This window comes from Glycine soja, chromosome 14 (assembly GCF_004193775.1).
Source record: "Glycine soja cultivar W05 chromosome 14, ASM419377v2, whole genome shotgun sequence".
NCBI lineage: Eukaryota > Viridiplantae > Streptophyta > Magnoliopsida > Fabales > Fabaceae > Glycine > Glycine soja.
The window spans coordinates 35,710,454-35,731,266 of NC_041015.1; the positions used below are offsets into that span (position 1 = coordinate 35,710,454).

The following is a 20,813-nucleotide window of genomic DNA, read 5'->3' on the forward strand; positions in this document are numbered from 1 at the left end:
TGACATGCGACCTTTCTTTGGTCCTTGTGAGGTGCTTGGCACCCATCATTAGGCAATTTGTGAAATTCCGGGAACAACAAGTCATTTGCATGTGGAGATTTTATGGTCACCCGCGACTCTCGTCAAATCGAGAGGAACGAAATTAGTGTCTTGTCTTTACTTTCCTTTTATCTCCAATAAAAGACAAGTAAAGAGGGGCAACTGTCATACCCTAATTTCGTCCGGGGACCTTTGCTTGATGACATGCGACCTTTCTTTGGTCCTTGTGAGGTGCTTGGCACCCATCATTAGGCAATTTGTGAAATTCCAGGACATGCCGGAAAACCAAAAAATATTGATGCACAATCCGTAAGTTTCCGTGACACACCGGAAATCAAATGGAAGCATCGTTGCATAATTAAGTGAGATTCCGTAACATTCCGTAAGTCAAAAAGGGGATGATTATGTAATCCGCAAGGTTTCGTAACATTACGGAAAGAAAACAAGTATCGTTACGAGATTCGTAAGTTTTCGTAACTTTACGAAAAAAGAATCACCAAAAAAGGTAAGGGGGTGAACTTATCAAGATAGGGGTGTAAACAGCAATTCAAATCTAGGCCCTTCCAGAACATTTTGAAAGTTGGGTTGCTTAAGGAGGAAGCAACTGGGCGGCAAGCTCCTCCACGTTTTTGAAAAATGGTTTTCGGGGCTTCCGCGGCTTCCGTAATACTTCCGTAAAATTTCCGAAAACCTTGGGTAAGCATATTCCACTTAACATTGGTGAAAGGGAAGAGAAAAAAGATGAAAATCAAATTCGAAAACAGTTCTGTAAGGCTTCCGTAACTTTTCCGTAAAATACGAAAAGGGGGGTGAACTTAGTAATTCGGGTGCGCTTAGAAATCTTTTTCATTAAGTCTTTGGGCGGCAAGCACCTCCCTTTTTTTCTATAAATAGGGGAGGGGGGAGCTGTTTCAAAATGTTCAAGACCCCTTTGGCTATGCATTTCGGCTATTTTGGGCAAAAAAACACGTTTTCGTGAAGAAAAATCAAGTCGAAGTACTTCCGTAACGCTTCCGTAAGCGATTATGTGGAAATTCTTCATCGTTCTTCGTCGTTCTTCACCGTTCTTCATCCGTTCTTCGTTCTTCAACGGGTAAGTTTTTGAATCCGAGACTTTCAATTCATTTCTTGTTTTGTGTACTTTCACTTTAATTTCGTTCATTTTCGATTTCTTTTCTTCTGTCTTTAACGCGCTTTTACCGTTTATTTAAGCCGTTTTCTCACCTAATAAATGATAAAATGAATTTCAACCGATCATTTGTGTTGTAATCTCATTTAATCACTTTTAAAACGAAATCTAACCGATCGTTCACGCTATAACCTCGGTTAAACCAAAAAAAGTAAAATAATAATAAAATAATCAAAATATCTTGAAAAATAATAATAAAATAATCAAAATATCTTTGAATAAAATAATAAAAAAAATCAATCGGACGTTTTTCTTTGGAAGTTTCCTTGAATGAATTGATTAATAACCAAAGTGAAACTAAGACTAAAATCAACTCACAAATCAAGTTTTTTTCCGAAAAATCACTAAAAACCGTTTTAAGGTCCAACGCCTTAAACGGTCCTCTTTGCTTTTATCGGTTAACACGGACCGTTCAAAAGCATAAAATCAACATGTGACTTTACCGCTTTTGCAAGAACTACGTAGGTCTGATTTCCTCATCGCAATTGAGGATACGTAGGAGCAAAAGCCCCGCTTTTGTCGACCACCCCAAGAGATCGTTAATGGTCCAAATGCCTTAATGTTTCTCTCCTTTCAAAAACAAGAGATCGTTAATGGTCCAATGCCTTAACGTTTCTCTCCTTTCAAAATCAAAAGACCGTTTAATGGTCCAACACCTTAAATGACCTTTTGTTCAAATAAAAAACATATTTTGCAAAAAAGACAAAAAACAAACTTAAACCAAACACTTTGTTCCGAAAGAACTACGTAGGTCTGATTTTCTCATCCCAATTGAGGAATACGTAGGAGCAAAGGGAAACACCCTTGTCGACCACAAAAAGAGAAAAAATATAAAAAGGGTATAAAGGATATAAGGACATAAAAGGGAACGTAAAAATCAAAGTCATGTTTGCACATTCGATTAAAGGCTGTCGTCCCTTGTGACGGACGTGTGGGGTGCTAATACCTTCCCCGCGCGTAAATACAACTCCCGAACCTTTCACTTAAAAGTTTGTAGATCGCGTCTTTTCCGGTTTTTCCGACGTTTTCCTCAAATAAACGTTGGTGGCGACTCCGCGCGTATTCCTTTCGTGGAACACGCATCCTGCGAGTCACGCGTCGCCCTCCCGCCGAAGGGTAGGTTGCGACACAATGTTTGAACCCCAACCTCTTTGCCTCATTTGTAAACTCAATATATGATAACTTATCCAAATCAAAATCCTAATCAATTTCATGCAATCTACCCTCCACATACATAGTACAAGGCTCATAAATGAACATTCCCGAGTGGTGTATACTCACCCTTATAATAACCAATTCAATTGGCCTGGAATAAATAATGCAAGATATAACTAATGAATATATGCAGTACACGATATAAATGCCAATAAATAATGAAACTTAAAAAGCAATAAATATACACTAACCAAATTCAACCCAAAATTTGATTATTTCAATTTTTCCTCGAATCTACCATTATAGGAACTATTTCTTGAAATTATTTAAACTTCCATGGCTAACTTGTAATATACCATCCATGGCAGGTGTAAAAAATGAAATCTAAACCCAAATACCATCACAATAGAACAATATACCCCACATGCATACAAATATTCAACTAGCATCCAACAAGTACCCACATTTTACACTTATAAAATATCCTAATTGAGGACTAAAAGCAATTTAAAAACACAAATCCCGGATCACATTTTCCAACTTTTCCTACGACCCAAATATTCCCCCACCATTGTCAGGAATCTTACCTGGAACAGTAAATTGAACCCTCATGTGTTGCTCCCCTCTAACCTTGTGTGAGATGCACATCCCCAATGATCTCCATCAACAAAATTGGATAATTTTAGGGTTTAATTTAATTTTTCTTAACATTTTTTTAAATTGCCTAATTAAGTTATTAACATTACTTAATACGTAGCTAATGAGTAACTACAGTGTCATGTCATCAAGTCAATGTTAGAAATAGTAGTCAACGCAACAAATTTAATTGTTGAACAAAAATTGAGAAATTTTTGGGAGGGAATTAAATTCATGGATTAGAAAAATTAGGTGCACGAAACGTATAGTTTAACCTAAAACTTTATAAACAAACATTAAAAAAATGACATTAAACCTTAAAAGACCGGAAACTTCCAAATCAATTTAATTTAATCCATAAAATATTTCATCGAGATTTCGTTACCTTCGCCCAAGTTCAATCCAAATAATATTTTTATTTTATTTGTCGAGTTCAGCCATTTTCGTTTTCCAAGTTCCAAGTGTGAAAGCACACTCCGTTCTGTTCTGGTAAAAAGCACCCATCACCATTTTCCCGGTAAATAAAAAAATAAATAGAAGAATAAAGAGTCGAGAGAAAGAAACAGGTTTGAACTCTCTTCTCAATTTTCTTTCGCTGGTTTTTGGGTGGCATCGTTATCGTTCTTCTGTTTCCAAAGCTGTGAGTGCTTTGTTTCCTCACCCACTGTATTTCTTTTCCGAAGACTAGGGTTTTCTCCTTTCGCTTTTTTTTTTCTTTTTATTATTAATATCATTATTTTTCAAACTAATGTTGTAAAATCGAAGGTTTTATGTTTCTGGTAGTTTAGTTTACCTTTGCTAAAGATTATAACTGTATACACTTAGTAATTGAAATGAACTGCCAGTACTTGCCTTGAAGCACATATTAGAGATTTTTATTTTTTGTTTTAATTTTTGTTAATCATTAATTAATATGATTGTCAATGCAGGATTCTTGTGCTATCTTGTTCTGGATTTTCCATTTGAGTAAAAAGCAAGAACTGTTGTCAATTGTTGGTGCAGTGTGTTAGTTCTACATTTGAGTATTAAATTTGAGGATTGGTGTTATACCAAGACAGAAAGAGGGAAACTTAGGTAAAATAAGAGCTTTATGGGGAAGCATAGACACTTGACAGACCAGTTTCCATAAGAGAAATCACATCAATTCTATGTAAAAACGTGGAAATTGAAGTTATTTGCTTCCAATACGGCATTTAAAAACCACGTCTCTACCACAATACCGAACACACTAGTAGTAGTAGGGTATCATGGAAGTGATGAATGGAACACCATTTGTGACAACCAGTTATTGAATGGGTTTGGTGGGGATTCTGTGTTCTTCCGTATTTCTTTTTATCCCAATTGAGTCTACTGGCAGAGCAGAGAATATGTGGCACCAAAACTTAGGTGTGGATTCCACGGGAACTGTGAGTTTTACAGTCTTCAGTGCAAGTATATTTGTGCTTGTTGCTCTTGTTCTCTCCATGTATTTAGTATTCGAGCATTTAGCCGCCTATAATCAACCTGAGGTGCATCCTGTTTTCCCTTTTGACTGACTTGCTGTTTCACCTCAGTGTTTAATTGCCCTTTCCTTTCATAATATTGCATATAGCTAAATCTTTTTTATTTTTTCAATTATACTTTTACAGGAACAGAAGTTTTTGATTGGTCTCATTTTAATGGTTCCTGTTTATGCATTGGAATCGGTAAGAGACACCAAGTAAATTGTCTATTACTATCGGTTCTCTTAATATTACTTTTTTCTTACATGGATTTATGACATTTATGCTTATAAATGAACATCCATGTTTTTTTGTTTTTTTTTTACTTTATTTTATGCAGTCTAAATATTTTTCATCTTGCCACTATTTCCAATTTTTCGTTATTGGATAAACATAATTGCTAGCTCATGGAAGTAGGTTGGAAAATACTTTGTAGCAAATGTTTAGTGAGTTTTGTTTTTCAGCTTCACGATCAATTTTCTTTGCTTTTTGCATAAAGAACTATTTAGTTGTGGAGGTGTAAGACTTTATGCATCAGTTTCTTTGACTTTAAAACTAAAATGCTGTACTTTTAACTTGATCGCTTGGATCTTTTGGGTGGCCATGGACTCATGCCATGGGTGAGCACAGCCAACTCCAAGATCCCAACTCCCTTCAGGCTGGGAGCAAAACAGTATGGCCTTTCCCCATAGAGTTTATTCAAGAATTGAACAATGCCCTGTCCCAGAGAGATGCAACTCAATTCCACTCTTCCGGCCCTTGTGGATGTTGGGGGACTTAGTTATTTTTAGGAAGTTTTATCATCAAAGAATGATCTATGGTATCTAATGATTGATTGATTGATTGATCGATACTTAAATGAACAACTGCTTCCTTTTTATTCATAGTATACTCCCAAATCATGTTCTCATAACAGTAATACAAATTTCAGAAAATATTGGCTTATTTTTGCACAAGGATCGTCAGCACTGAGTTACATCAAGCATTAATACTAGCATTTCTGCTAGCTGTACATAATTGATAATCCAGTTCTTAGTCTTTTTATTTTATGTTTCTTTTCTAAAATAGAATGTAATAATGCATTCTTAAGTTCTGATGTTTGTATGTTGCAGTTTTTGTCAGTATTGAATTCTGATGCAGCATTTAACAGTGAAATTATCCGAGAATGCTATGAAGCTTTTGCATTATACTGCTTTGAGAGATATTTGATAGCTTGCTTAGGTATGTCAAATGGATTGTATACCCATATCATTTTCATTAACTGTACCAACTGTTTGTGTGTGTGTGTGTAAAGTTGAGATCTTTTAATAGAGCTTTCCTCTTTTCCTCCCTCCCTCAAATTTGAAGCTTCATAAAAAAATTTGAAATCTGTGAGACCTGAATGTATACTCATGACTGTAAGAACAGAATGTGATGCATCTCAAATTTATTTGGAGGTTGAATTTTGTGAAGTTGTAATGCACTTAATTACAACATTTTTTTTTATTATAGGTGGTGAGGAGAAAACAATTCAATTTATGGAAAGCATGAGCCTAACAGAATCCATTATTCCTCTTCTGAAAGAAGCATATGCATATGGAGTTGTAGAGCATCCATTTCCCTTAAATCTCTTCTTGGAGGATTGGAATCTAGGCCCTGAGTTCTATCAATCTGTGAAAATTGGCATTGTACAATATGTATGTATGATTTAAATTGAGTAATTATACACACCTCCCCCTATTCTCCTACTAGCAGTTTCTATGTGAAGTAAATGCCTCTCTTGTTGCTCACTGAAATCTTCATTCCAGATGATACTGAAGATGATTTGTGCAATAGTGGCAATAATTCTTGAATCTTTTGGGGTTTATGGAGAGGGGAAGTTTGAATGGAAATATGGGTAAGATTATATTGTCATGTGTCTTGATATTGTTTACATGTGTACTATTAGAGAGATAAAAATCATTCTTGTATCTCCTCCTATCTGTTTAAGATTTATGGAGAATTGGTTATTGACATGGTATAATAAAAAGCGTCTATGACCGTGGTTAGGAGTTGATGCTACCATAGTTGTGTCTTCAAGATCAAGGAAATCTAAATATTGCATGAGGAAGGCATGTAAAATATAAAATCACTCATGAACCTTCTATATAAAATGTAAAATACTGCATAAGGCATGTAATATATATATATATATGAGGAGAGATCAAATGACACCGATGTAATTTTGATAACTATTACACTATTTTTATAACTTGACATACAATATGATTTTTATTGATCTAACTGTTGAACTATATCTACATATTACTAAAATTGTTGTATCAAATTTTCTCATAATTGAACAAGAAGGTAATCAAATGATCTATATTTTAGTATATTTTGAAATATTTATATTGCATCGATTTTAATTTATATGAATGAGATAACAAATGATTTTGGATTAATATGAAATTTTGAATATGTGATCTATGTGAAAAAAACTTTCAATCCAATGGTGAGTTTTAAGAAAATATTATCCAGTTGAAAGTTATAGAATTGTGTAATAGTTGTCAAAGTTAATTTGATCCCTCCTCTCCCCCCTCACCCCCCCCCCCTCCCTTCTCTCTCTCTCTCTCTCTCTATCTATCTATCTATATATATATATACCTTCTCTCTCTCTCTCTCTCTCTCTCTCTCTCTCTCTATCTATCTATCTATAGATAGATAGATAGGTATACCTTTTACCCTTTTGTGGGGAGGGGTGCAGGGTTGGGTAGCAGTAAGTTTTTGTCCCTTTGTAATCTAATTCACTGTTGTGCTTGGCTGCTTGCAGGTATCCTTACTTGGCACTAGTTCTTAACTTTAGTCAGACATGGGCCCTATATTGCCTTGTACAGTTCTATGCTGTTATTAAAGATAAGTTGAAACCAATCAAACCATTGGCAAAGTTTCTAACTTTTAAGTCAATTGTCTTCCTGACATGGTGGCAAAGTGTGGCTGTTGCATTTCTTTTTTATATGGGAGCTTTTAGGGGATCATTGGCTCGGGAGTTGAAAGCACGTATTCAAGACTACATCATCTGTATAGAGGTAAGCTACTTGTGGTGCTCATAATTTATATTATCTTGTCTGTTACAGCATTATTAAATTAGTAAATATTTAGATATTTAGATTTTAAGGTGTACTGATATATTCTAATCATTATTTTTTTTTTGTTTTATGAATGAGTCTAACCTTTATTCATTTATTTCATTATCATTTGTAATCTATACATGAAAACCATAGGCCTGTGTCACAGGTATGGATATTTGTTTTTCTTGGTTTGTAGATTGATCTATATCTGTATTGTATATGGATGCACATACAACAACAACAACAACAACAACGCCTTATCCCACTAGGTGGGGTCGGCTACATGGATCAACTTCCGCCATAATGTTCTATCAAGTACCATACTTCTATCCAAACCATTAATTTCGAGATCCTTTTTTATAACCTCTCTTATAGTCTTTTTGGGTCTTCCTTTGCCTCGAATTGTTTGTCTTCTCTCCATCTGGTCTACTCTCCTCACTACAGAGTCTACCGGTCTTCTCTCTACATGCCCAAACCACCTAAGTCTATTTTCCACCATCTTCTCTACAATAGGCGCTACTCCAACCCTCTCTCTAATAGCTTCGTTTCTAATTTTATCCTGTCGAGTCTTACCACACATCCACCGCAACATCCTCATCTCCGCTACACCGACTTTATTCTCATGTTGGCTCTTGACCGCCCAGCATTCTGTTCCGTACAAAATCGCCGGTCTTACCGCAGTCCGATAAAACTTTCCCTTTAGCTTGATCGGTACCTTTGCATCACATAACACCCCCGATGCTTTTCTCCATTTTATCCATCCTGCTTGAATGCGATGATTCACATCCCCTTCAATTTCCCCATCATCCTGTATTACAGACCCAAGATATTTAAACCGTGTGACTTGAGGGATAATATGGTCTCCTATTTTCACCTCTGAGTTAGAAACCCTCCTTCTTTTGTTGAACTTACATTCCATATACTCCGATTTGCTTCTGCTTAGGCGAAAGCCATGTGTTTCTAGAGCTCGTCTCCAAGTTTCCAACCTCTCATTCAATTCCTCCCTCGACTCTCCAAGGAGGACTATGTCATCTGCAAAAAGCATGCATCTCGGCGCTATCTCTTGGATTTGTTCCGTGAGGACATCCAGAATTAAGGTAAAAAGGTAGGGGCTAAGGGTTGACCCTTGATGTAAACCAATTGTGATGGGAAAATCGTCTGACTCTCCACCCTGTGTCCTAACACTAGTCGATACCCTATCATACATATCTTGGATAGCTCGAATATATGCAACCCTAACCCCTTTCTTCTCTAGAGCTTTCCACAAAATCTCTCTAGGCACTCTATCATACGCTTTCTCCAAGTCAATAAAAATCAAGTGCAAGTCTTGTTGGGCCATGCGATATTGCTCCATCACCCGCCGTAATAAATAAATCGCTTCCATGGTCGACCTTCCCGGCATGAAACCAAATTGATTCTCAGTAACTTGAGTCTCCTTTCTTAATCTCCGTTCGATCACTCTTTCCCATAATTTCATGGTATGACTCATGAGCTTGATTCCCCTATAATTTGCACAATTTTGTATATCCCCCTTGTTCTTATAGATTGGCACTAACGTGCTTCTCCTCCATTCCTCCGGCATGCATTTTGACCTCATAATTTCGTTAAAGAGTTCGGTGAGCCACTCAAGACCTCTATCTCCAAGAGTTTTCCACACTTCAATAGGTATGTTGTCTGGCCCCACCGCCTTACCATTACTCATTCTTTTCAACGCTTCCTTTACTTCCTGTTTCTGAATCCGACGATAGTACTTATAGTTCCGGTCCTCTTCTCTTGTGTCTAGACTGCTAGAGTCATATCCATATCCATCATTAAATAAGTTGTGGAAATACGCCTTCCACCTTTCCTTGATATCTTTTTCCTGCACTAAGACTTTGCCTTCTTCATCCTTAACACACTTTACTTGATCCAAATCTCTAGTCTTCCTCTCTCTACCCTTAGCAAGCCTATATATAGATCTTTCTCCGTCCCTGGTTCCTAGAGCTTGGTATAGTCCGTCAAAAGCTTGGGCTCTTGCCTCACTCACCGCCTTCTTGGTTTCATTTCTAGCTATCTTATACTTATCCCAAGTTTCAGAATTTCTACACCTAGACCACTCCTTGAAACACTCCTTTTTTACTCTAACTTTGCTCTGAACATTTTCATTCCACCACCACGATTCTTTACCCCTAGGTCCAAAACCTCTAGATTCACCCAACGTCTCTTTAGCCACTTTAATAATCTCTTGGGACATCTTGTTCCACATATCATTTGCACTTCCTTGTGATTGTCCACACCAACCCTCCCATATCTTTTGTTGGAAGATTTCTTGTTTCTCACCCTTCAAGTGCCACCATTTGATCCTTGGTGCTACCAGAGGACTTCTTCTCTTTGTCCTATCTCTAATTCTTACGTCCATAACCAAAACTCTATGTTGGGTAGTCAAGCTCTCTCCCGGGATAACTTTACAGTTCAAGCAATACTTCCTATCAGACTTCCTGATAAGGAAGAAATCTATCTGAGAACATGTCCCTCCACTTTTGTAAGTGATAAGATGTTCCTCTCTTTTCTTAAACCATGTATTGGCTATAGAAAGATCCAAAGCCTCCGAAAACTCCAAGATGGATTTACCCTCCCCATTCATCTCCCCTAGGCCAAAACCCCCATGCACCCCCTCAAAACCTCTAGCCACGCTACCTACATGTCCATTGAGATCCCCTCCTAGGAAAACTTTCTCTCCTTGGGGTATATCCTGAAGTACCCCTTCTAGATCCTCCCAAAATTTTACCTTAAAGTGTTCTGCTAACCCAACCTGAGGTGCGTACCCACTAATAACATTAAAGGTGTCCTGTCCCACTACCAATTTTAAGACTATGATACGATCTCCTACTCTTCTTACATCCACGACATCCTTCTTCCACTCCTTGTCCACAATAATCCCTACCCCATTTCTTGATCTGATTTTTCCCGTATACCACAGCTTAAATCCCGAGTTGTCTAATTCTTTCGCTTTTTCACCTGTCCACTTAGTTTCTTGTAGGCACATAAAATTGATCTTCCTCCTTACCATAACATCCACTATTTCCATAGATTTTCCAGTAAGTGTGCCTATATTCCATGTACCAAAGCGAATCCTCCTGTCATGAACTAGCTTCTTTACCCACACCCGTTCACGAAAATGTGGGAACCCTTGCTTACTTTTCACTACATCCGGGCGGCGATGCAGCGGCTCTTGCTCTTTTGACACTGTACTCGAGCCATACAGCGCGTTGCTTCCGGGCAACGACCTAGCATTCACATTATTACGTAATTGATCCATGTCATAGAGATTCGACAAAGTTTAACGTTGGCTGTCGAAAGCCTAACACAACCCTCTCCTTTTATCCGGGCTTGGGACCGGCTAAGAATAGCAAAGCTACCCTAGGCAGGATTATATGGATGCACATAAACACATTATTATTATTATTGTTGTTGTTTCTTCTGCTTAAAGTTTGATATAAGGTGGCTACAGGGTCCTGTGCATTGCACCTGTCACACGGGCCATTGTGATGCTGAAGAGGGATTAAAATCCATCTTTCTCCCCATTTTGAGTTTTTTCAACCCTTTCATTTACATTTTTGTGCTTTCACCTCCATTTTGGGCATTAGAAACATTTTAGAGTTTGATACACTTGCTTGATTATTCACACTTAGCTGATCTCATTTCTGGCTAAGCCTTGCATTTTCCAGCCACTTTTCACCCACGGGTCTCTGTTCTTGTCCTCTCTTTCATCACACCCTGTCTCTGTTCATGCTGGTCTCTATTCAATTGTGTTGTGCTTTGTTGTTCACACTCGCATGCCCTCTCACTTGCAGTCCATCTCTGCTCATTTTTTCATCTGTGTTATTCACATACCCTCTCTGTTGAGTCTATTCTTTTTTTATATTTAATGCGGTCTTCTTCCTCTTTTTCATTGTGTTTTAAATTATGACTTTTTATTAATAATTATGAATGTCTTTGGTTTTAGATATTCTTTTTATCTTTGAGCATTTGTGTATAGCAGCCATCCTGCTATCCCTCTAGAAACTGTTATCCAGAATTGATACAAATGGTAATAATTGAAATAAATGAATGAACTATAAACTGTTAACATAAATAGTGGATGGTGGCTTATAGCGGTAAGCCAAAAATCCACCATATACATATGGCGGATGGAGTGGCAGCCTATGGAAATCAGGGCGAACAAATATATATGCAGCGGTAAAGTTGTGCCTTGGTGACTTGTTGGTCATGGGTTCGAATCCGGAAACAGCCTCTTTGCATATGCAAGGGTAAGGCTGCGTACAACATCCCTCCCCCATATCTTCGCATAGCGAAGAGCCTCTGGACAATGGGGTACGAAGTTATATATATATATATATATATATATATATATATATATATATATATTTAAATTCAAATTAAAAACTCATTTAACCATAAAATCTCTATAAGATTTATTAAATTAGTTTTTTGGTCTTCTAATTTATTTATTTCGTTTGATTTGGTCCTCTATTTCTTTTCGGGTTCAATTTGGTCCCATTGTCTAAATTAATTTGAGTGGTCCTACTATCTAAATTTGGTTCTACCATCTAAATGTATGTTTTGTGGCTGTTTAAAACCATCACTAAGTGATTTTAAGTATTCACAAAGTGTTTCTAAATACCATTGGTCCAATTTAGACAGAAAGATAAAATTTAATCTCAAAAAAATTAGAGGATCAAATCGAACTTAAAAAATAAATTAGAGGACCAATAAACTAATTTAACCAACAAAAAATCAAATATCCTAAAAATTTAATTTACATCAAGATCGCCACGACACCCATCACCATTGTTGTCACTTCTGCTGTAATTGTTGCCTTGACTATTGTTGTTGCCACCACGAGATCATGGCGGCAATCATGGTGGTGGTGGTGGTGGTGGTAACAGCAACAACAATCATGGTGGCGGTGGTAGTGGTTGACCATCATGGTGGTGGTTGCAGTGGCAGCCATGACAGTTGTGGCAGAAGCGGTCATGGCAGTGGTGGTTATGGTGATGATAGGTTTGAAATATTTTAGGACGTAAGAAATTAAATCTTAAGATATTTGATTTTTTGTTTGGTAAATCTTATAGAGATAGTTAAATGATGTTTTAATTTAAATTTAAAAGATTTTAATCTTGATCTTTCATTCTAATCTGAGATTAACCACACACATGAACTATAAAACAACATAGTTAACAAGATAAAAATAATAATAGTTTTTTAATCAAAATAAAAAAAAGCAGTAAAATTTTAAAAGCAAAATAATATTTTTGATAAATGAAAACATAAATATTTGTAATTAAAAAACAGAATAATAGATCGAGAGAAGCAAAGAAAAAAACATGATTAAAAAAGGAGGAAAAGAAGTGAGTAGAAGCAGAGAAGAATGGGAAGAAAACAAGCAAAAGGAAATAGAATTTTAAAAAGGAACAGCTAAAGGAAAAAACAGAAAATAGAATTTAACAAACCTTCTGCCATAGCCACCACACACGCCATGAACACAACATCAATGGCGGGCACTATATCGGAAATGGCGGACAGTGCCATAAAACATGGTATGGCAGATTGCCAGTGGCAAAGAGGCTCCAAAACTGCCATGGCAGCACCATTGCTGTTTTTTAACAATACTGATCTGAATAAGGAATATATATATATCATCTGTAATGAGAAATGCTAAAAACACTCTCTGACATGCTCCTCCAAACACACCTTTTATTGCTTAAAATTTATTGGAAATGACAATTTTGTGGGTCTCATATCATATTTAATGATTTCTCCTAATTTTTTAATTTTCAATAAAATTTTAACCAAGAGAGACTGTTTGAAGGAGTGTTAGACAGTGTGTTCCTAGCACTCCTTCATCTGTAATTTTATTTACAGGTGATCACTATAACCAGCTTTTTGTTTCCGATCAAATTTTGCATTACTTCAGCAAGCTCTCCTTTCTGGAAGCCAGCAAAACACTTGTGTGTGAGCATTGATCCATGGTAGGGTAATTAAGGCTTTAAAGGATGCGCTGGTTTAGATGTTTTATAGATTTATGTCCCTGCGTCCCTGGTCCTGAATGTCCGGTATCAGGGACGTGCATAGATGTAAAACTATTTTCTAGAAGGATTTCAGTAGTACATGAAATGAACATTCATGAACCTCAAATATTAGTAGGTTTCTATTTTCTAGAGCTTCTTTTGCGATCAGATACTGCTTTGCTAGTTTGCTTTACAACTGCGACAGGCTCATTCTGGTTACTTACTCAAGGCTAGACTGGTTATCTGTTGTATGTAAAGTGGTATGTTAAGTCAGGTTTCTTCCTTTTAATATGATAGCTTATTCTCCCTCCATCCTTAATTATAAGACCCTTTTCAGAAATTTATTTGTCTTTTTTTATAAGATCATTTTCTAATTTTTAGATGTATTAATTAATTTTTCCTACATACCCTTATTTGATTATTCTCTCTCCAAACATTAATGAAAAACAATCAAGTGAATAGAGAGATAAGAAAATGACAATTTTGAAATGAGTGTACAAATAATTGACAAATTCGATGTGATTAACTAAATTAACTACTTTTTTTAAGGGGTGTGAATTAGTTGAAAGGGTCTTATACTTAGAGACGGAGGAGTATGTTTAAACTATAAATTCTTGAGTGTATTTCACTGGAAACAAATCATTTTGAAGTTCTGGGAAGACTTGTGAGTTTTTTGATGTGGTTTCTCATCTTAAAATTTGTGAACAGATGGCTGTGGCTGCTGTTGTGCACCTTTATGTCTTCCCAGCAGAACCTTACAAAATGGGAGAGAGATGTATTCGTAACGTAGCAGTGATGGACGACTATGCATCGCTAGGATCGCCTCTGGACCCTGAGGAAGTTCAAGACAGTCAGCGCTCAACAAGAACGTGGCTGGGAGCACATAATAATCAGAGAGAAAAAAATCCTATGAAATTTACCCAGAGTGTTCGTGATGTGGTTGTTGGAAGCGGTGAAATTGTGAGATGTGAACACTTATCCAGTTCAACCTTTAAATCTTCTCATATCTGTCTTACTGTGGCTGTTATCCGCCGTCTTTTATGTTTCAGATTGTTGATGACATGAAGTTTACAGTTTCACATGTGGTGGAGCCTGTTGAAAGGGGCATTGCAAAGATAAACAAAACCTTCCATCAGATATCAGAAAATGTGAAACGCCACGAGGAGCAGCGGACGCGAAACACCAAGGATGATTGTTACCTTGTTCCCTTGCGAACGCAAATGTCAGAATTTTCTGACGTTCACGATACTATGGGTGAAGGAAGTGTCAGTGATAGTGGTATGTCCAGGGTAAAGCGACAGCATTTCCAATGCAAAGCAGCAGCCACCAGAAGTAGAAGATAGTGCTTTCCTTTACATTTCAATGTATATAGTCACACACGAATCGACGTGAAATTTTAAACTGCGTCCTTATATTTTGGTGAATTTGCTAAAATATAAGTGTATATATCTAACGTGAGGTAATGAAAGTATATCGAGACACACGTAGAATAATACCCGCATAGGTATATCGAGACATCATGTGTAGTGCTTCTAGAAGTAGATGTTGAAGGATGATCATAGGTTGGCCTTGTGTTTTGGACAACTCGTGATCTATCTGTTTTAATTGCCCTTTTTTAATAAAAAAAAATAATTCATATCTGAATTATCAATGTTGGGACATTCGCTGGTCATCTTAAGCATTTGTAGGCATTGAACAAAAAAAGAAGAGAGAATAGACTCTAAAGAAAAGGGGTGCTAAATTTATATTAAGTATGTCAGGCTTAAATAACCTACGAGTAGGGTTACCTGGGAGATGCACGAGCTATTTTTAAAATACTTCTAATTTAATAGCAATTAAATTAGTAGCATAATTTTAAAATCAATTCATAATCTACAGTAATGAAAATTAATGTTATCAGCATGTTAAGTAATTAAAGTTATAAAAGAAATTAGAGAAGCAATCCTTGTTTTTTTACATAGACTAGAGATGCAATCTTTTTTTTTTTTTTTGACATAGATTAGAGAAGTAATCTTGTTAACCTAAAATTAAACCAATTTGTATTAATGGAATTAATCGTTCCTTTTATTTTTATTTATTGTAAGATCTGTGTTTTATATTACATATTTCAATTATCAAATTAAAAAAAGTATAGGATATTAGATATTGAAAGGTAAAAAAAAAAAAAGAAACATAAATAAAACCCACATGCATATTGCTTTTAAATTAAATATGGAGGGCTCAATTTTGTGAGAGAGACAAACAGTTTCGTAGACCAGTTTATTAATTTTATATTGTAGGATCGTTGATTTTTTTAAGCATGTATTTAATATAATAAATTGAGATTAATATAGCACTTTTTACTTTTCATGTAATTTGATTACTATATTCGGCACAAAGGCTATCTACATTTCTTATCTCTCCATCACATTTTAAATTTGACTTAAATATATTTTTGGTCCTGATATATATCAGTTTTTGACATTTGATTCTTAATAAATTTTTTCTTCGAATCACGTCCCAAATATTTCAAAAATTTTGTCTGAGGTCCCTGCCGTTAGTCCGAATCCGTTATCTACTTACGTGGTCGTTAATTGGGCACTTAGGTATGTGACGTGTGGTGCCACGTCGGAATAAATGCACATGCAAGCTGACGACATGTTTGTTGACATGTGACATTATATTTTAATTAAATTATAATTTTATTAAAATGAAACAAAAAGAATATTAGGGTTCCTAGTAGTGCCAAACATTGTCGTTTGACACAAGGAGGTTGTGTTTACTATCACTTCTTCTCGAACTAGGTTTCAATTGCGACAGAGAAGAGGTGTATGATGGTCTGAGATTCGCACTGGTACACCTTCGTATAGTGTTGGGTTGTTTCGTTAAGGGCTTCACACAATCCAGAGAAGAGTACGACATCCATGGGAGCTTCTTGTTCATCATTTGGGTCCGCTTTTGTTCGTTGTTGGTGCAACAAGGCGACGATTCAACTAACATCTCAAACCAAGAAGCATCCTGACAAGATATTTTGGCGATGTGCTGAGTGGAATGTAAGAAAATTTTACTTTTGATATATTTGGTTTGTGGTGTGTTTATGTTTGCGTTGTGTTTTTGTGGTCTATTTCTGTTGCTTTTTGGTGTGTGTTTCACCTTTTTCTTTGTCATTTGTGTTTCTTTTTCGGTTGTATAATATGTAGGAAGATATGAGGCATAAATTTTTGGTATGGGATGATGATTTGGCGAAATAGTTAAACCAAGGTTCTACAAGTTCTTTGGAGGTTGTCATACCCTAATTTCGTGCGGGGACCATCCGTTGTAGGGATGCGATCCTCGTTTGACCACTTCGAGGTATTTGGCACCAATCGTTAGGCAATTTGTGAAGTTCCGAGACATGCCGGAAGCCAAAAGAAAAGCGTCGTAGCACAATCCGTGAAGTTCCATGACATGCCGGAAATTAAAAGGAAGTGTTAGTGCGCAATCCGTAAAGTTCCGTAATATTCCGGAAGGCAAAAAAGGGATGATTACATAATTTGTAAGGTTCCGTAACATTACAGAAAGAAAACAAGTATCGTTGGGGAATTCGTAACTTTCCGCAACTTTACGAAAAAAGAATCACAAAAAAAAAGGCAGGGGTGTATTTAGTAAAAATGGGGGTTCAAATAGCAACCAGACCCACTTGGGCCTTCCAGGATGTTCCTCCAAAAGGCGGTTGCTTCTGGAGGAAGCAACCTAGCTCGCCTGGGCAAGCTGAGTGGCAAGCATCTCCTTCCTTTTCCTATAAATAGGGGAAGGAGGGAAGAACAAAAATGTTCAACCCTCCTGGTATATGAGATTCACTTAAAATTAGTGAAAAAAATTGTTTCCGTGAAGAAAATCTAAGCCGAGGCACTTCCGTAACGTTTCCGTGGGTGATTTCGCGACGATTTTCAACTGTTCTTCGACGTTCTCCGTTCGTTCTTCGTCGTTCTTTGGTCTTCAACCGGTAAGTTCCCGAAATCGAACTTTTCAATTCATTCTATGTATCCTTAGTGGTCCTCATTTGTTTTCACGTGCTTTTATTTTCATTTCATTTACTTTCCGTACCCCCTTTTGACGTGCTTTAGTCATTTACTTAAGTCATTTTCTCGCCTAATCAAAAAATAAAATAAATTTCCACCGATCATTTGAATTGTAACATCCGTTAATTTCTGTTAAAATGAAATCCGACCGTTCGGTCATGCCGTAACCACGTTGGAAACCAAAAAGAGGTAAAATAATAATATAATAATCAAAAATATCTTTTAGTAAAATAAATCAAAAAAATCAATCAGAAGTTTTTCTTTGGGATTTCTCTTTCTTAAATCGAATCGACTAATAACCAAAGTGAAACTAAGGCTAAAATTAATTCATAAACCAAACTTTTGTCATCGCCTAAAAAAGCCATTTTCAAAGGTCCAACGCCTTGAAATGATCTTTTTCGCTTTCATTGGTTATGTGTAGATTTCTAAAAGGCCTAAAATCAATATGTAACTTTGTTACCTCTTTCAAAAATAAAGAAATCATTAATGGTCCAATGCCTTAATGTTTTCTCACTTTTCAAAAGAATCGAAAGATTGTCTAATGGTCCAACGCCTTAAATGACCTTTCATTAAAAAAAAAAACATATCTTGCAAAAAAGGATAAAAAAATAACCAAAAGGCTTTGTTCACAAAAGAACTACGTAGGTCTAATTTTCTCATCACAATTGAGGAATACGTAGGAGCAAAGGGAAACGCCCTTGTCGACCACAAAAAGATAAAAACATTAAAAGGCATAAAAAAGACATAAGAACGTAAAAATGGAAAAGAATATAAATTGAAGTCATATTTGCACATTTGATTAAAGGCTGTCGTCTCTTGTGACGGACACGTGGGGTGCTAATACCTTCCCCGTGCGTAAATACAACTCCCGAACCTTTCACTTAGAGTTCGTAGATCACGTCTTTTCTGGTTTTTCCAACGTTTTCCTCAAATAAACATTGATGGCGACTCCGCGCGTATTCCTTTCTTGGAACACGCACCCGCGAGTCACGCGTCGCCCTCCTGCCGAAGGGTAGGTTGCGACAGTTGGCGACTCCACTGGGGACTATTTTTAGAGAGTTAGGCCAATTAATCTTGTGCAATGTTCTATCATGACTTTCTCCTTTGTTGGTTTCCCTTTATTTTTCTTATGTTCTTGTGTATATAACTCTTTGATGCTTTTAGTGCGTTTTAAAATGTATGCATGAGGTAAATATTTATTCATTTGATGCACACAAACACCAACACTATTTGCACACACGGTGAGTTGAAAAAGGGCCCTATACCCGGGTTCGTGGGAACATAAGGAGTGGAGGTGAATCTGTGATCATGCTAGGTCTCCGACTTGCTTGATTACAGTGAACCCTCATCTAGAGTTTTTCTCTTTGATAACATATTGTTGCTAGTAGTCCCTACTGCTGCAATATGTTCTTCGAAGAGGATGATACCTCTAGAGACCATCAAGAGAGATATGACCACCTTCGGGATTATCACTAAAAACCTTTTTAGCTCTCTCCCATATAGGTCCCTTGAATAGGGGCACGAAGCGGACACGCTGCGTGCCATTTTTTCACACTGCCATGCATAAAGTGTCATGTACCCTTTTGCTTATATTTTGTGAATATTGTCATATTGTACACTCCCGTGTTGCGCCTTTCGCATATGCATCACGCACGGATTCTGTTTTGGTCCCCTCTCTTTGTCAAACCAACGGAGGGTCCGTACCACCTTCTTAAATACATACGTCGGGCACTTTGCTACCCCAAGACGTTGTATCTAAGAAGGAGACAATTTCTCAGGCTCCCGTATTCATAAATCGCATCTGTGTTTTATGCATTTCTTCATGCATTCATCCATTCCACCCATGATAGATGTCGGAGTTTAATTCGCACCGATTTTTTGTTCACTTTAGTAAAACATGGGATCCAGTCAAATGCCTTCACTTAAAAGGAGGTTCTATCAAGTCAAGGTCAAGAGCCTAGGGACCACCAATCTAAAGGAGTTAGGGCAGTTAATGGGTCAGCTCCAGCGGCAAGCTTTTCGCAAAGCTTACGGTAAAATCTGGGACTTAGCCATGGTAGAAGTCACCACAGAGGCCATTGCCTCCCTTGCCCAGTATTATGATCAGCCGTTGAGGTGCTTCACCTTTGGGGACTTCCAGCTATCACCTATGGTAGAAGAATTTGAAGAGATCCTAAGATGTCCTCTAGGGGGAAGGAGACCATACCTCTTCTCAGGGTTCTATCCCTCATTAGCTAGAATTTCTAAGATAGTCCAAATCTCGGCGCATGAATTAGACCATAGAAAGCAAGTCGAAAATGGGGTGGTTGGAATATTGAGAAAATATTTGGAGGCAAAAGCAAGAATCTTGGCAAGTAAAGGCGAATGGGCCCCGTTCATAGACATTCTCGCGCTGTTGATCTTCGGAGGAGTCCTCTTTCCAAATGTGGATGGGTTGGTGGACCTAGCAGCAATCGACGCTTTTCTCGCCTATCATAACCACAAGGAAAGCCCGGTTATCACTATGTTAGCCGACCTATATGACACCTTTGACTGAAGATGTGAGAAGAGCAGTACAAGGATTGTTCGCTATACTCCAGCTCTTTATGTATGGTTGGTTTCACACCTTTTTCACCAAGAGGTGAGGCATGCTTGCCCGCTAGAAGGTCAACTCTTAGCAAAAAGAGAAGGAGCATCTGTCAACTGGTTCCCTCGATGGAAAGAAGGAAGAACCGGAGTTCTTATCTCGTGCGAAGGATTTCTGAATGTTCCCTTGATAGGGACAAGGGGTTGCATCAATTACAATCCCGTTCTTGCGATAACGCAACTTGGCTACCCTATGAGAGGGACACCACTAGAGGAAGAGATCGTGCCTGTCATTTCACGAGGTTTCAACAAGACCAACATGGAGACACTGCAGAAGGTCTGCAAGGCATGGGAGGTGTTGCAAAAGAAGGACAAGGAACTCAGGGGCAGTAACAATGGGCCCATCGGTGGCTATCGTAAGTGGTTAAAAGCCCACGTGCAAGGTTTGGATTGACTTCCGAGTTTGAGAACCGCTAAAAGGGAGGAAGTTGAGGCACCGGAGGAAGACGAAGAGGTGCAGGCCCTTAGGACGGAACTCAAGCAAGCTCAAACAGTCAAAGAAAGGTTCA

General features: G+C 37.4%; 1 protein-coding gene across 4 annotated transcripts; it reads left to right on the forward strand.

Annotated features, from left to right (window-relative positions):
- The first annotated feature begins 3,398 nt into the window (after positions 1-3,398).
- On the forward strand, positions 3,399-15,300 carry LOC114384999 (protein LAZ1 homolog 1-like). Of its 4 annotated transcripts, none has more exons than XM_028344902.1 (9): positions 3,399-3,659; positions 3,949-4,527; positions 4,648-4,704; positions 5,613-5,721; positions 5,992-6,176; positions 6,288-6,376; positions 7,292-7,547; positions 14,348-14,606; positions 14,689-14,828. In XM_028344902.1, the coding sequence occupies exons 2-9, from the start codon at positions 4,312-4,314 to the stop codon at positions 14,694-14,696; spliced, it is 1,179 nt and encodes a 392-aa protein (XP_028200703.1). In that variant the 5' UTR covers positions 3,399-3,659; positions 3,949-4,311; the 3' UTR covers positions 14,697-14,828. The 4 variants fall into 4 exon arrangements, with proteins under 4 accessions (XP_028200703.1, XP_028200700.1, XP_028200702.1 ...); XM_028344899.1 differs by having other exon boundaries at positions 3,403-3,659; positions 14,348-14,599; positions 14,689-15,300; XM_028344901.1 differs by having other exon boundaries at positions 3,403-3,659; positions 3,949-4,425; positions 14,348-14,599; positions 14,689-15,300.
- Positions 15,301-20,813: the final 5,513 nt, after the last annotated feature.

Excerpts from the sequence above, each read along its gene's own strand:
- LOC114384999 (XM_028344899.1), top strand. The coding sequence starts at position 4,312 with ATGGGTTTGGTGGGGATTCTGTGTTCTTCCGTATTTCTTTTTATCCCA. Across the intron at positions 6,377-7,291 it reads AAGTTTGAATGGAAATATGG|GTATCCTTACTTGGCACTAG; the intron begins GTAAGATTATAT and ends GGCTGCTTGCAG. Across the intron at positions 14,600-14,688 it reads TTGTTGGAAGCGGTGAAATT|ATTGTTGATGACATGAAGTT; the intron begins GTGAGATGTGAA and ends TTTATGTTTCAG.